Source organism: Suncus etruscus, chromosome 14, assembly GCF_024139225.1.
Source record: "Suncus etruscus isolate mSunEtr1 chromosome 14, mSunEtr1.pri.cur, whole genome shotgun sequence".
NCBI classification, from domain to species: domain Eukaryota; kingdom Metazoa; phylum Chordata; class Mammalia; order Eulipotyphla; family Soricidae; genus Suncus; species Suncus etruscus.
In genome coordinates, this window is record NC_064861.1 from 24,813,273 (window position 1) to 24,830,866 (window position 17,594).

The 17,594-nt window shown below is 36.5% G+C and overlaps 1 protein-coding gene across 1 annotated transcript in view; it reads right to left on the minus strand.

Annotated features, from left to right (window-relative positions):
• ANKHD1 (ankyrin repeat and KH domain containing 1) overlaps positions 1 to 17,594 on the minus strand; it is a 147,275-nt gene that overhangs the window by 62,812 nt on the left and 66,869 nt on the right. The window contains 2 exon segments of the mRNA XM_049787352.1: positions 2,148 to 2,235; positions 14,098 to 14,154. Of these exon segments, the coding sequence (XP_049643309.1) occupies positions 2,148 to 2,235; positions 14,098 to 14,154 (145 nt within the window).

A 17,594-nucleotide genomic window follows, 5' to 3' on the forward strand; every position in this document is an offset into this window, starting at 1 on the left:
CCTGTGTGCAAAGCATGTATACACACTTCAGCTCTTTGAGCTATCTCTTTAGCATTAACAAAAAATGTTTTTTGACTCTACACTAAAGAGTTGGCTTTAAATGTCAATATTCATTTCTTCATCTTCCATAATTCCAGACTTATTTGTGCAGACAAAATATATAGGTGAAACCACTATTATTAGTTTAATTTTCAGAAATATTGAATGGAACTTAATTCTATCTTGCATACAAATACCTTTTGGGAAAGAAAACAGTATGTCAATAAATATTCTTATGTCAGCAACAGGACAATGTTAAAAGTTAACAAAAAAATTCAGGGGTGGAGAGATAATCAAGTGGGTAAGGTGCTTATCTTGCACACAGCAGACCCAGACTGTATTGCCTGTATTACATTTGGTTCCACAGCTCACAGGAATAAGCCCTGAGGTATAGCTGGTTATGGCCCAAAAATAAAAACAAAAACTTTTTTTCAGATAGTAAGATTGTTCAAAAAGCCATAAATAACATTTTCCAGTGTCAGAAGGGTGTGTAAGCGGTAGGGCATCTGCCTTGTACATGCTAACCTAGGAGGGACCGTGGTTTGATCCCCCGGCATCCCCATATGATTTCCCAAGCCAGGAGTGATTTCTGAGTGCATAGCCAAAAGTAACCCCCCCTCCCTGTGTCACTAGGTGTGGCCCCCAAACCAAAATAAACAAAACAAAAACCATGTTCCTATTCCTATGAGCCTGATAATACAAATAGCTTGGGTAAAATTGGGTAACCACTATAGTAAAGGCGTCTGAGTGAATTCTGAAGCTAACTTTTATGTGGTTGAATAGTTTGGGATTTGTTTGCCTTTTTTTTCTTTTTGGAGGGAGGGGTCACACCCAGCAGCATTCAGGGGTTACTCCTGGCTCTATGCTCAGAAATTGCTTCTGGCAGGCTCAGGGGACCATATGGGATGGTGAGATTAGAACCACAGTTCTGCATGCAAGGCAAATGCCTTACCTCTATGCTATCTCTCTGGTCCCGGTTTGTTTGCTTTTTGGGAAGCCACAACCAGCCACCCTTAGAAGTTACTCCTGATTCTGCACTCAGAAATTACTCCTGGCAGGTTCAGGAGAACCACAGGGGATGATGGGACTCAAACCTGGGTCAGCATACACCCTACCCACTGTGCTACTGCTCCAGCCCTATGGTTAAGTAGCTTTTATAAGCTATCTTATTAAAGACATGCTTTACTTGGTCATGCAACAGTGATATATTAAGGATGTGGCTCAGTGATAGTATACATGCTTCATTTGATCCCTGGTATTAGATGACTCAAGCACAATGAGTTGTGAGACCAAAAAAATCTTTTTAAAAAGAAACTAAGCTCTTTTAAATGGCAAAATGTTATACGGTACTTGTAATGGTACAAAATTATCAAATTCTATTAGAATATAGGTAAAAATAGTAACATCTGATTGGACCTTACATTCTGTCATCCTATTCTGAGAATTTTCATCAGAAGCTCTTCTATCTTGATGATTATACATTTAGGATAATTGATAATTACCATTTCTAATATAAAAATTGACAATTTCATGTTTCAACCTTATAACTGTTCAGTGGAATTTCACTTTACTAAATATTTACTCTTCATCCATGACTTCAATATGTAAAAACATTTTCTGATTAACAGAATCTCTACAAGAATATGAACAATATCCCCATCAGTAACAATAAAGAGAAATATTCATATTTCCTCCTATTGTTTTAAGTCCATGTATCCAACAAAACAGCTTAAAAAAGTAAACAAGACACTACCTATTACTATAACCAGAGGCTTAACATTCCACCTTTCAAATTGTGAAAGGCAACCACCTGCTGTTTTGTTGAAATTAAAGTTCAAAATTAACAAAAAGGGAGGGAGGGACAAAAAATTAACAAAAGAGCCTCATATCTTTAAAATATAAAAGTGTTCTTAACATTCTATGTAGAAATATATTATTAGATGTTTGCATTTAAAAGTCCAAAAACACTCTATGAAATTCATACTGACTAATTAAAGACAAGAATATAAAAGTTACAATGTAAGCATATATCTTTAAAAACGATTGCAATTGTTTAAAATATTTCTCAGAAATTGCAGTCTTAGAATGATCACTTATATTTTCTCTACCTTTGCTAATAAGAAACTGCACAGTGCATAAATGACCAGCTCTTGCAGCTTTCATCAAAGGTGTTCTTCCACCTTCAGATTCGTGTTCCTATTAAAGATATAAAAACATAATCCATCAATGTTAATTCATTAATCATTTAGTTAAAAACCTTAGTACCAATGATGAGAAATAATAAGTAATAATTCTCAGTGTAACCACTCAAACTACCTACCTCCATTCCTATGAAATATAGGATGAATTTCAGGCACCCCACTAAATTGCAAATTTAGTACTGCATTCTAAATAACAATCATTAAAGAAAATATTTATGTTTAATTTAATCATAAGAGAAATACTTGCAAAATTTTAACCCAATGGGTAAAAAAGATGTTTTCCAGGGGCAGGAGTGATAGTGCAGTGGGTAGGGTGCTTGCCTTGCACCAACCGGCTACAATTCCTGGCACCTCATAAGATTCCCTGAGCCAACCAGGAGTGACCTGAGCACAAAGGAGTAACGCCTGAGCACTGTGACCCAAAGAACAATAACAACAAATGAGATGTTATCCTAATTACTAACATTAACTCTGAGAAATAAACCTTAGACTTGTGAGGTATTTAACAAGTTCTGGATCTTATCATATTAGACGTCAATCAGCAATAGAAACCAACCCATGGAGAAAACATTGCAGATTAATGAGTTAAAATAAAAGTAAAAAGAAAAATATACCAAATTTAGACTACAATTAAATATCCGAATAGTCAAAGGCAAAAGTAGCAGCTTTAAATAGCAAGAAAGACTGCTATTTATTTCCTAAAAACTTTGTAAACATGACAAATGATAAAGGCAGCTTCCAACCATTCTAATATCAATTACACTGAAAAGGAATGGGAGTTAGAAGGGAAACTGGGGGCAGTAGCACACAATGAAGGGATGGGTGTTGGAACATGGTGTGACTGAAACTAAATCTTGACCAACTTTGTAACTATCCCATGGTGGTTCAATCAAAAAAAATTTTTAAAAGTTAAATTGCAGAGGAGTACTGTCTCTTGACATAATTGCAAGCTCTTATTACATTCATCTAAGTATTAAAATTAACTCATACACTAAATTTCTGTAAACTTTCTCTCACTTATTCCTTTTTTTACAATGTATGCATTTCATTTATTATTTTGTTCTTGCTATTAAGATAATTTGATTTAAACATGATTTCATCACAGTTCTACTCCTCTAATCCAGAGAATCCTACCACACAGTAATTTAGAAGTATCATGTTATCCCGGAGAGATAGCATAGCGGCATTTGCCTTGCAAGCAACCGATCAGGACCAAAGGTAGTTGGTTCGAATCCCGGTGTCCCATATGGTCCCCATTGCCTGCCAGGAGCTATTTCTAAACAGACAGCCAGGAGTAACCCCTGAGCACCGCCAGGTGTGGCCCAAAAACCAAAAAAAAAAAAAAGAGAGAGAGAGAGAGAGAAAGAGAGAGAAGTATCATGTTATAACAATAGAATATAACTAAGCCTAATTACATAACAATCTAATCTAAAACTCAGACTACATTGGATAATTGTCAGTCCAATAGAAACTTCAAACTGAATTGCAGAGACAAGATCTCCATACTGAAATAGATGGTTTTGGGTGGGTGGCAGTGGTGGTGGGGGAGGAGAAAACGGTGGTGGTCATTGTTGGTGGTGGGGTGTGGGGGTGTGTTTTTAAAGCTTTAAGCTTTTAAACTCATATAAAAATTAATTTAAGCTTTGTCTTTTCAACTATTATTCAAACTGATTAGAAAATAGTCTATTACATGAAGCTCACCACATAGAGTGATGAGTGCAGTTAGAGCAACAACTACACGGAAAACTATCATAACAATGTTAATGAATGAGGGAAATAGAAAGCCAGTTTCGAGTACAGGTGTGGATGGGGTGGGGAGGAAGGAGATCTGGGCAACTGGTGGTGGGAGTCTTGTACTGGTGAAGGGGGTGTTCTTTACATGACTGTAATCATACAACTACAATCACATTTGTAATCATGGTGTTTAAATAAAGATAATTAAAAAAAGAAAATAGTTTATTAAACTAAAGAATGGAAGAGTACTAGATAACTATAAAAATAATTTGGCTTTACAACAGATTTTGAAAATAGATTTTAAATGCAAGCCTAACATTCTGGCAATTTACTTCCAAACAACTCACATCATGAATATCTTTTACTCAGAAAGGCCTAAAAAGTTATTTGTTCAGTTTTTAAAACTTTTTATCTATATTTTTATTACAATCAACTATAGTTGAAATAAATTGCACTTGCATCATTTAATATTCTCATTCCTGCTTCAGGCAGGACCTTTTGTGTTCAAGCTCTTACTTATATGCAACAGATTTCCAGTAACTCATTTTCAATCTTCACATAGCAATTCAAGAGTTAGTTCTTGAAGAATTTTCGATCTAGATCAACTCTAGCTATTATTACTAAAAACCCCTAATATCACAATTTCTAATAATTTATTAGTCCGCATAAATACTTGGTAAAATATTTCTTTCATGAGACTTAATTTCCATGAGAAAAACAACTGTGTCCCCTTTCTGCTTGTCATTACTATATAGTTAATGTCTAAAATAATGAAGTGTTTGAATATGCTTTGCCCAAGCAGAAGCCTAAATATAATTGACTTCCTCTCAAACCTTCCCTTTCATTTACTGTGGGCTTAAAGTTTTAATTTTCTATAGTAAATAAAAGTAAAAAAAGTAAACTAAATAAGAATCCAAGACTAGTTATTATACTTAAAGATAATGTATACATTTGGTAATAATTATTATGAAAATATGAGTGAGCATAAAGTCTGATACTGAGTCCACCGATAGGATTTGGCCCCAAAAGTAATGTTATCAAGTCAAAGACAAAAAACTGAAAGCTTTGCTTTGAAATAACCTTATAAAATAACTGTTAATTCTATATATTTTTATAAAAATACTATATGGGGCCAGCATGGTGGCGCTAGAGGTAAAGTGTCTGCCTTGCCAGCGCTAGCCTAGGACGGACCGTGGTTCAATCCCCCGGCGTCCCATATGGTCCCCCAAGCCAGGAGCGACTTCTGAGCGATTAGCCAGGAGTAACCCCTGAGCGTTACCGGGTATGGCCCAAAGAACCAAAAACAAACAAACAAACAAACAAACAAAAAAACTATATCTGCTAAAAGTTATAAAATTCGAAAGTATAATTTCAAGAACCTCACCAAAAGCCAAATTTCAAAATTCACACTAATAAAATGTGTGGAATAAAAGATATGTCACTTCATTAATATTCCTTATAAACATTCCTCTGGTAAATTCTTTAATCATTGTGCTTGAGAAACTGATAAAAAAAATGCCATTTCATCAAGCAGTGCTGCGTATACTCAAAAAATGTACTTTTTTCCGAACTACCGTCCTTCTGCATGAAAGGCAAACGCCTTACCTCCATGCTATCTCTCTGTACAAAATGTACAAAAATGTACATTCTACCTCTATCTTTTGTCCCCAAACATGTACACTATAATTTCACATGTCTTTATTGTATCAATTACAATGTCCTTTAAGTTTTGATCATTAATTTGTGCCTTTTCTTTATTTTTTTGAGGGGTTACACCCAGCAGCGGTGTCAGGGATTATTCTCGGCTGTGCTCAGAAATTCCTCCTGGCAGTCACAGGGGACAATATGGGATTGCCAGGATTCCAACCACTCTCTGTCCTTGTTCGGCTGTGTGCAAGGCAAATGCCCTACAGCTGTGCTCTCTCGGCTCCCCAAAAAATAACAGTATGTTTTAAACAAATCTTTTCATTTTGTTCTTCACCCCGATTTTGCAGTTTATATTTACTTATTTCCTATTCTATTTTCTTTTATCGCTTTGTACTTTGTAAAAGTTAGCTTCATTTACTTTCACTATATATGCACATATGTATTCCAATAACCATTTTAGTTTATCTCATTCAAACTATGTTAAGTACTTTTTATTATAATTTCAACTTTACAGATACCAATTAAGAGACTTAGGAAAATATCTCTCTTTCTCTTTCTGGTTTTTGGGACATACCTGATGACACTCAGGGATTACTCCTGGCTATGAACTCAGAAATCGCTCCTGGCTAGGGGGACCATATGGGATGCCCAGTGATCAAACCGTGGCTTGTCCTAGGTCAGCCGTGTGCAAGGCAAATGCCCTACTGCTGTGCCACCACTCCAGCCCCTCTAATTATCCTCTTAAATAAAATTTCTTCTGAATGCAGAAAATATTAATTTCTATTTTATATGTTTAATACTTGCCTCTAGGACATAGTAAAATGTTCTCATTTTTAGATATATGATTAATATTTTTATTAATTCATAATTTTAAAAGGTCAGAAAATGTGTATATATTTAAGAAAAGTTTCAAAAACATTTTTTGTAGACCAATATGAACAATTCTTATACATTTAATGTAAAATTCTTATTAAAAATTCTTATTAAAATTCTTATTCCATTTAATATAAAAAAATCTGACAAACAGAATTTCAGCTCACTCTAACAACAAAATTGATTTTTCTTTTCCTGTTTTTAGCTTTTGGGCCACATCTGTTGGTGCTCATGGTGGTGCTCAGGGGTTTAAAACCAAGTCAGCTAAAGTGCAAGACAAGCACCATACCTACTGTACTGTCACAAGTACTTCTATCAGTTGTAGGAATAATTATTTCTGAACGCTTTTAGCTTGAAGCTGGTTCAAAGTGTAGAGCACTTGCATGCATTTGACCAGGGTTTGATCCCTCGCACACTACCTGGTTCCCTGAGCCCAGACTAAGCCCTGAGCAGAAGAGTGTGGCCCACAAACTAAAATTCTCCTCCACCTCTGTCTGTTTAAAGGGAAAGAAAAATAGTACAAAAAATAACAGTACCTTCCTTGCACTCTACCAAGTGGCCTTGATTCCTGATAATCCTCCATATGGTTGGTACCCAAAGCCCCACCAGGAGTTATCCCTGAGTACTGACAAGAATATGTCCTGACCACTGCTAGGTTTGGCCCTCCCATAAACACACAAATAGATAGAAACCTAGAATGGCATGGAAATGGTTGATAAAATAAAGAAAATGTTGTTAGTAAGTATCAAAGAAATGAAACTTTTAAGTCAAGGGTGTTTTCTGTGGGGGCACCTATCCACCAATAGAGGGCTTACTCTGAGCTCAGAGATCACTCCTGTTTGGACTCAGAAGCCCACATGGGGTGCAGAGAATCGAAACTGGATTACCCATGTTGCAAGGCAAGCGCCCTACATGCTGTACAAACACTCAAATATACCCCCCCCCAAGAAACCCAGCCAAGATTATTATTGGTATCTTTTCATGTCTTTAAAAAATACCAAAATGTCATTTTAGTCAGGTTTAATTATGACATTAGTATAGTGCAACTGTGACAGCAAAAGAAAAAGAAAATGGTTTTTCTTAGGCTTGTCTCTTACAAATAGTATTTAAATTTGATTTTTAATCTAATAGAAAATTCTCTGCTTATTAACTATTGAGTTCAACATGTTTATATTTGTTCTGTCAAACTTAAAAATATTTTTCTTTAACAATTTCTATACAGGGCCTGAACATAGTACAGCGGGAAGAGAGCTTATCTGGCACGCAGCCTACTCAGATTCAACTGCCATATGGTCACTAGAGTACCACTAGGAGTAATCCCTGAGCAGAGGCAGGAGTCAGCTCGGAGCACTGCCAGGTATGGCCCCCAAACATAACTAAACAAACAAAACTTCTAGTTACTTATTCAGTACCTTTTCTTCTGCACAATAGTGAAATCTACTAGATAGCTTTTTTACCTATCTAAAACATCTTTCTGAATTTCCTCACATAACTGCTATTTAGAATTTTGTTCTAAACACAAAACTTAGGGTTTTAGGGCCAGGGATTTATTTCAATGGCAGAGTACATGCTTTGCATGAATAAATTTAGCTCTGGGTTCAATCCCTAACACCAACCCAAAAAAATAATCATACTCACAACTTTATAATTAAAAAAAAATCAATTTCTTTGCTTACCGTAACTTCTTGTATCCCACGCCTTCCTCCAATGTTCATTTTTCTCCTTATTGATGTACATATCTTTTAGTAGTTCTTTGGCAAGGGTCTGAGGTGGTAAGCTCTTTAATTCTTTGTAGATCTTAAAATATGCTTTATTTTTCCTTCTCTGAAATGGTAGCTGAGTACAGAATTCTATATTGTGATATTTTCTCTTGGTAGATAGTTTGAGATATTACTCCCTACTGTCTTCTCTGAGCAGAAGTATTATTGTTGCTGATAACCAGCTGTCAACATTTTTTTCAATAAATATAAAATATTTTTAATAGTTAAGTTGTGTAGTTTAATTGTTCTACTTAGTAATTAATTTTTATTTCTGCTTTTCTTTGGGGCACATGCGGCTGTGTACTCAAAGATCACTCCTGACAGTGCTTGGATATTATATGGTGTTGGGCATTCATTCAGAGCTGGACGCATGGAAAGCAAGTGCTTTATTATCTCACCAGCCCATGACTGATAATCTAGGGGTAGGGAGAATGTGCCCACACCTAGTGGAGTTCAAAAGTTACCCTGGCGGTGCCCAGTAGACCATATGAAATGCCAAGGATCAAACTACGTCAGCCACATGCAAAATAAACACCCTACATGCTGAACTATCTTTTTGGCTCCCTGAAAAAAATTTTTATTTTTAATTGTTTTTGAGCCATACCTGGCTGTGCTTAGGACTTACACCTACTTTGGTGCTCCAAGATCACTCATGGCAGGTTCAAGGGACCATATGTGGTACCAGAAATAAAACCTAAGTTAGCCGTGTGCAAGGCAAGCACCTAACCTGCTATACTGTCTCTCTGGACATTCCAAGTCTAATATGGGGGGCAAGAGAATATCTAATACCTGGTAGTGCTTAGGGCTTATTCCTTGTTCTGTTCAGGAATCACCCCTGGTGAGCTAGAGGGACCACCTGGGGTACCAGGAATCAAACCTGGGTTGACAGTATGCAAGGCAAGTGTCCTATATGGTGTACATTCACAAAGGCCCTCACTGTGACTGATTTTTAAATCAAGAACTTGTGTCTGACTTTAATTTTAACAATTTCTCCCATTATTTTCTCTTCTAGTTTATGATTTCTATCTCCTCTTTTAAAAAATTCAAATAGGAGCTGGAGTGAAAGTACAGGCAGAGATGGATTAAATGTTTTCCCTGCATGTGGCTAAGACTGGTATGATTCTAAAGGGGGTTAGCAGGAGTGACTCCGGTAGAAGTAGGCCATGTATATTATTAGTTCTGACACAAAATGCCTCCCCCAATAAAAAAAGAAAAGTTTACAGTTGTATAGTGGAACTACTTAATCCTTGTTTCAATTACAATTTCAATTACAATCATACTTTTCATTTTTCTTTGTAATATACTATGCTTTTTGTATATAATCTAATTCGTTTTTCAATTTTTTTATACCTGTGGACTCACACTGGTACATAAATTGGGGGTTGAAGGTTTAAACCTGCACCCAATATTGTTTATTCTGTATTTTGAATTTACTTTTCCCTCACAAACCTATAACTTTAAATTCTGCTTTAGGAATTTACCTGACAGTGCAAAGCCACGTTTGGCCACATGTAAGGGAAATGCCTTAACTCCGTACTCTCTCTTTAGACCAAATATTTTACTTCATATTAATCTGTACTTAATTTTTTCTTGGGGGGGGGCATTAAATCCGGTGGTGCTCAGGAGTTACTCCTGACTCTGTACTCAGAAATCACTCATGGGAGACTCAGGGGACCATTTGGGATGCCTGGAATCAAACCTGGGTCCGTCCAGGGTTAGCCACGTGCAAGGCAAATGCCCTACTCCCCTACCCCTGTGCTATCACTCTGGCTCACGTAGTTTTAAATTGTCAGCTTTTGTTTTATTGTCTTATATTGCATTATGACTACCAGCCATCATTTTAAAAGGTCGTATTTGGGCTCTGAGAGATAGCACAGTAGCGTTTGCCTTGCAAGCAGCCGATTCAGAACCTAAGGTGGTTGGTTTGAATCCCGGTGTCCCATATGGTCTCCCGTGCCTGCCAGGAGCGATTTCTGAGCAGATAGCCAGGAGTGACCCCTGAGCACCGCTGGGAGTGGCCCAATCCCCCCCCCCAAAAGATCATATTTTAAAATTTCAATTTTCTTGGGCCTGTATTTTCTATTTTGCTATTGTTTAGTTGCATTCTATTTCTCCTGTAGATTTTATGCAGCAGCCTTCTAATTTATTTGAAAAAGATCATTTTGCATGGAAGCGGGTTCTTTTTCTTTCCCAACCACATGCTTATCTCTTCTTATATTGTTTGAAACTTGCCTTAGTAAGGAACTTAAAAGTCTATTTCAGAGAAATTCATGACAAGTTAAGCTTCTGATCCCATGAGATTATCTTAGTTCTGCCCATTAAAGCAAAAAATGTTTTATACTCCTAGCTTCTTCCCTTTATTAAGAAAAAACAGCTTATTTCTATCTTGAATCCTGGGCAGTGGCTTGCAGTTCTTTTTCATCCTGGTTTCACAAGTATTTCTTTGCCTCTTTCACCAGTTCTTTGCTTGATTTAAGTACACTAGGTCTACTGTCTTGATCCAAATAAAATGCTTTCAGTTCTTGTTCCTTTTTTTTTTTTTTTTTTTTTTTTTTTTTTTGGTTTTTGGGCCACACCCTGTGACGCTCAGGGGTTACTCCTGGCTATGTGCTCAGAAGTTGCTCCTGGCTTCTTGGGGGACCATATGGGAGCCGGGGGATCGAACCGCGGTCCGTCCTAGGCTAGCGCAGGCAAGGCAGGCACCTTACCTCCAGCGCCACCGCCCGGCCCCCAGTTCTTGTTCCTTAACAAAAATCAAAATTTCAGGACTCCCTTAGATTTTTTTCTAAAGCCTAAATTCTCCATATATATCAGACATATGTCCTTTTATATTCCACAAAGTTCATTAATCTTTTATAGGGTATACTGGTATACTTTTTGTGCTTTTCTCTTATTATATTTATATACTTGATAGGAAAGAAGAGAGGTTTCAAATTATTTAATGCTCATGTTAACCTTCTTGACTGAAGTCATATGTACTTATACTTAACCTTGAGATAATTCATAAGGCTCATTCGACATACAGCAAACTAAACAGAAGTTGAACTTCTAGTTTATTGTTTTTCTTATTTAGTTTTTGGGCCACACCTAGCTGTGGTCAGGGCTTACTCCTAGAACAGTACTCAGGGACTGGGGGATAGAATATCATATAAGATGTTAGAAATTATTTGTACTCACCTCTCTGGCCCCAAAGGGAAATTTTTTAAAAACTAAAATGTACTGAAGTTTTATATATTTCAGTTTTAATTTACTTTTAAAAATTTTAGGATCAAACCCATCAGTGCTCAGGATTTATGCGTAGTGGTGCTCGGGAGACCATATGGGGTGCTAGGGACTGAACCTGGGTTGGCCACATTAAAGAAAAGCAATCTGACATGATATACTACTGCTCTGAGCCCATACAAATAGTTTTAGATCAAGAAGTTTACAAAAAAAAATTTCCAGCTTCAAGTTGTAAATATTTAAAAACATGTTAATCTTTAATAAAAAGGTAACATTTCTAAAGAGAGAGATTAAAGTTTAAGTTAAGCAAATCATTATGAAATATAGTGAGAAATAAATAATTTGAGCTCAAAAGATCCCCTAAAAAGTTTATCCATCAAAATATAATGCTGGACCAGAGTGACAGCGCAGCGGATAGGGCGTTTGCCTTGCACATGGCTGAACTGGGTTCAATCCCCAGCATCCTAAATGGGCCCCCATGCCTGCCAGGAGTAATTTCTGAGTGTAGAGTTAGGAATAACCCCTAGGTGCTACTATTATAGCCCGCCCCACCCCCACAAAAAAAAAAAAAAAAGAAAAAACAACATAATTCTAAGATCTGGTTCTTAACGAATAAACATTATGAATAACAATTTAAAAAATGAGCAGTTTTTCTGTTGTTTTTGGCTATACCCAGCGATTTTCAGGGGTTACTCCTGGATTTGCACTCAGAAATCATTCTTGGTGGTGCTTGTGGGAACATATAGGATGGTGGGGATTGAACCCAGTTGCCTGCATGAAAGGCAGCGTAGCTTACCCACTGTAGTATTGCCCTGACCTTGAATGTGCAGCTTTTTTATGACTTTGTATAACAAAATTCAATTTAAAATTACTTATTTTCTTAAAAAGATTTCCTTTGGGTTCACAATCATGAGCACCCAAGGCATTAAGAGGGCAGTGTTTCTAATGATGTTTCTTATTGTTAAGAGAACTACCTAGGGGGGATGACCAGAATGACAGGAAAGGGGGTTGAGACAGTTATATGTACTAGAGAATATTGAGATTCTTGCTAGCAAGTATGCTCTTCTAACCCACCCCTGTTTATTAAAGCATTACCTATCTACTATTACTGATTAGATCCTTATCCCTAGTGAGAATTGAGATTGGAAAAAAAGATTTAAGGTGTATTGTTCTAGGGCTTATTCAAATTGGCTTCAAAATCATAACAAACAGGAAAACAGACTCAGTTTGGATGGAGAAAGAGTGATCAGTTTTACAAGACCAGTGCTCTAACCCCTGAGCTATGGAGCCAGCTACTAGTGTTATCAATTTTAAAGCAAAGATGTAAACAAATAGCACACATTAACAATGCATAACAGCATACTGAGTTCTGTAATGTCTCAAAATGTAAAATATGGAGACCCTTGTATCAGAATAGCCTAGGATAATAATTAAATTACGGATTCCTCATTTCAGTCCTATTGAACATGTCTCTAAAAGTGAAATCACAAACCTCATTAAAAAATGTATCCCGTTTGAGACTTAAAAACTTTCAGTCAGAAAAAGTTTATTACCATGTTCTATAGAAATAATAAGTGAGAAAAAGGAACACTATCTGAAATAAGCACTCAGTTTTATATTGTCTACAGGAGATTTGAGATATTAGGAATACTAAGGTTTTAAGATTTTATTAGGCAAATTTATTTGCTTAAAATAAATGACTTGTTTAAATTTTATTTTTGTGGCTTTGGCTTTTGGGTCACACCCGACAGTGATAAGATAGATGTGAGCTCAGGATTTCTCCCATATGGGGTTTGAGGGACCATATGTTGTGCTGGGACTAAACCCAGATTAGGAGCATGAAAGGCAAGTATCTTACTGCACAATCCCTCTGGACTCTGACTTGTTTTAAATAGAAAGAAAATAACTTAGTATTGAACAAACTAATAATGAATATATTCAATAACCATTATGACTGAGTGTCTTTAAACTGAAAAATGTGTTCCTAATTTAATATTTAAGCATTGACACTGAATTAAAATAAATCTGTGGATTATAATGAACATTAAATTTGCTTGACTTTTAAAACCATTAGGTATAAAGCAAACACTTCTCAAAAAAAAATACTTCCCTATAAACAAATATTTACCTACTTAAAAACCAATCAAAGAATGAGAACAGAAAACAATTATAAGAAAAATAGAAGTTTATGAGGGCACATAATGTTTCATTAAACCAATGTTTAATTTTAGGATCATATAAAATAATCCAATATATAATCCTCAATCTGTTTTTTTATGAACAAAGATATATAAAGCATATACTTGCTTTATAATGGGGACTTTCTCTGCAGAATATTTTAATTCTACTAAGAGAAAATGTAAAAGAAATATGCAAGTAAAAAAAATCTATTTTTAAACTAAGAATATCACATAAAAAGAATACTAAGGAAGCAAACTACTAGTAATGTAAATCTCTTTTATTGAAACTTCATTAGCTTTCAATTGAAGATTTCCTTGTCACCCAGCAGGGTCGTGGAACTTCTTGTTGGAATTCAGATATTTCAGATATCCAAAATTCTGGTTACCTACAACATCTATTCTCTTTTGTAGTAGCTTACAAGCATCAAAGGCCACCCTCACCTGATGCTTGGCCGGATCTATGCCCTCCATATTAGTCTTCGTGTCCTCCTGCTTGTCCTGTGAAAGGAAAAAGAAGAACTCACGGATCTTATTCCAAAAACAAAAATCACATCTGGCCGTGAAGACCTTGTGACCAGTACTTAAGATGTTGGGCTTTGTTAACTGAGAATCTTTTAATTAAAAAGATTCTTATCTGTAATAACCGTAAATTCATGAGTAGAATATGACTTGTTTTTACACCCACGGTCCACACTGCCATGACTTTTTTGAGGGAAGAATAATGGGGTCTCTCTACATGATTAAAATTCAATAGAAAATAAACTACTTAATTATACTTCTGCTTAGTTATTTGAACTCATGTCTTTATCTCCGATATAAGAAAAACTAAAAGAATAATATTTTTTAAAAAAATCTAACAAAGAAACAAAACAAGCAAAAGAAAATTTGGGAATATCAAGTATTGGGGTAAAACATGAACAAATATTTATGTAGCTTTCCCCTAATATAAAAGTAGGGATATTCAAAGAACTCTGAAAGATGAACTATCTGTATTTTTTCTACATCTACATATCACAGAACAAATGAGACGGATGCAAAGGAGCAAAAGATGAGAGGGGACAATAATAAATTTCATAGGCATTCACCCACCCATTGTCAGTGAGGTTTCCAAATAAAAGAAACATGGTTTAGAAAAAGAATCACTCCTTTTAAGCAATCATTAAAAGTGAAATAGGATCCTCATGCCAAAATTAAGAGAAAGCTTCCTTAGACAACTCCTGTACATCCCTCAATCTGATTCAACAAAGAGCAAGGCCATCCAAATATAAATAAGCACAGAATATCTAATACAGAGCCTTTGAAAAAGTTCCTATGAGTAGAAAAGAATAGTTTTAGTCAAATTCCCCTTGGTTTTAAATAAAGAGAAAACAAACTCTTTAAACAACTTAAAATAGTATCAATTTTTTAAAGGTTATTGATAGAGCAGAAACTAAGTAGTAATAAAACATTAAAATTCTTTCAGAAGCAGCAACTGATATAGATGCTGACAAGAGAAAGAAAAAGTGACATAAAAGTAAGAAAAAAATAGAAGGATAAATACTAAGAGCCACTGGTGAAATCAGTGAAAATTAAGACTAATGAAAAGAATCTTTTTTTTTTTTTTTGGTTAATGGGTCACACCCCGAGGTGCTCAGTGGTTACCCTTGGCTCTGCTCTCAGAAACTATTCCTGGCTTGGGGACCACATGGGATGCTGGGAATCAAACCACTGACGGTCCTGGATCAGCTGTGTTCAAAGCAAATACCTTACTGCTGTGCTATCTCTCTGGCCCTAATGAAAAAAATCTTATAAATCAGGCCACAATAAAATAATGTATAATAGAAAATATTTAATACCAGAATACACGAGAGTAATAAGTTGAAAATTCTGAAGGAAAATAAGTAATCCAATAATATCATATACACATATATCATGGTCTCAAAAATGCAATCACTGAAATTTTGAAGGGGGAAGATATAAATTCAAATCAAAATATTAGGGAACCTATTTTTAAAAGTACATCATTACTGATTATTATGAAATGTAATCAGGGCCCGGAGAGATAGCACAGCGGCGTTTGCCTTGCAAGCAGCCGATCCAGGACCAAAGGTGGTTGGTTCGAATCCCGGTGTCCCATATGGTCCCCTGTGCCTGCCAGGAGCTATTTCTGAGCAGACAGCCAGGAGTAACCCCTGAGCACCGCCGGGTGTGGCCCAAAAACAAAAAAACAAACAAACAAACAAAAGAAATGTAAATCAAAACATCAGATACCCATGTCATGCTAGAGAAAAAGGGTTACATAAAAATATCTAGAAACAGGGCCTGGAGAGATAGCACAGCGGCGTTTGCCTTGCAAGCAGCCGATCTAGGACCAAAGGTGGTTGGTTCGAATCCCGGTGTCCCATATGGTCCCCCGTGCCTGCCAGGAGCTATTTCTGAGCAAACAGCCAGGAGTAACCCCTGAGCACCGCCTGGTGTGGCTCAAAAACCAAAAAAAAAAAAAAAAAAAAAATCTAGAAACAGCAAGTGCTATATGGGATGGATGAAGGGGCAAGATTCTCCTTTAGTGCTAGTGGAAAAACTGCTAGATTCAGTGTATCTGATATTGGTTTCGAGACTTCAAAAAATTAAAAGCACTTCCATACAATTCTGCAATTACTCTCTTTGGCATCTACATCAGGAACACAAAATAATTAATTTGAAAGAATTAACTGAAATTAATTGGAAGGATATGTACATATTTACATTCATCACTGTATAATATGAACAAGATATGAACATAGAAGCTGAAGCAATAGTACATGTTTGATCTCTAGAACTCCATGTTCCCTTACCTCTACCAGAGTTCAGAGCCAAAGTTGGCCCCTATGTCTGCTAGGTATGCCATTCCCTTAAAAAAAAAAAAAAAGTGGGGGAAGGGGTCAGAGAGATAGCATGGAGGTAAGGCCTTGCATGCAGAAGGACGGTGGTTCGAATCCTGGCATCCCATATGGTTCCCCGAGCCCGCCAGGAGTGATTTCTGTGCATAGATCCAGGAGTAACTAACCCCTGAGCGCTGCCGGGTGTGACCCAAAAACCAAAAAAAAAAAAAAAAAAAAAGTGGGGTTAGATATATAAAAAAAAAAAAAAAAAAAAAAAGCCCATGTGCCCTACAACAGAGAGGATAAAAAAAACCCTATGGAATATATATATATCAAATACTACTTGATTTTGAGAAAAGAAAAAGTCTTGCAGTTTGCTGCAACTTGTTTGGAATAGAATAAAGTCCTGCTGGGGCCAGAGAGATAGCATGGAGGTAGTGTTTGCCTTTCATGCAGGAGGTCATCGGTTTGAATCCTGGCGTCCCATATGGTCCCCGTGCCTGCCAGGAGCAATTTCTGAGCCTGGAGCCAGAAATAACCTGAGCACTGCTGGGTGTGACCCAAAAACCACAAAAAAAAAAAAAAAAAAAAAAGAATAAAGTCATGCTAAGTGAAATAAGTCAAAAAGCAAAGGACAAATTAATTTTTTTATTTTTTTGGTTTTTTGGGCCATACCCGTTTGATGCTCAGGGGTTACTCCTGGCAAAGCGCTCAGAAATTGCCCCTGGCGGGCCCAGAGAGATAGCCGTTCCAAGACCAAAGGTGGTTGGTTAGAATCCCGGAGTCCCATATGGTCCCCCGTGCCTGCCAGGAGCTGTTTCTGAGCAGACAGCCAGGAGTAACCCCTGAGCACTGCAGGTGTGATCAAAAAGCCAAAAAAAAAAAAAAAAAAAAAATTGCCCCTGGCTTGGGGGACCATATGGGATGCCGAGGGATCAAACTGCGGTCCTTCCTTGGTTAGCGCTTGCAAGGCAGACACCTTACCTCTAACATCACCTCGCTGGCCCCAGGACAAATTAATTCTACATGATCTCACTCATATTCAGAGTATAAAGAAACAAAAGAATTTAGTAATCCTTACAGAAACCACCATGAAAT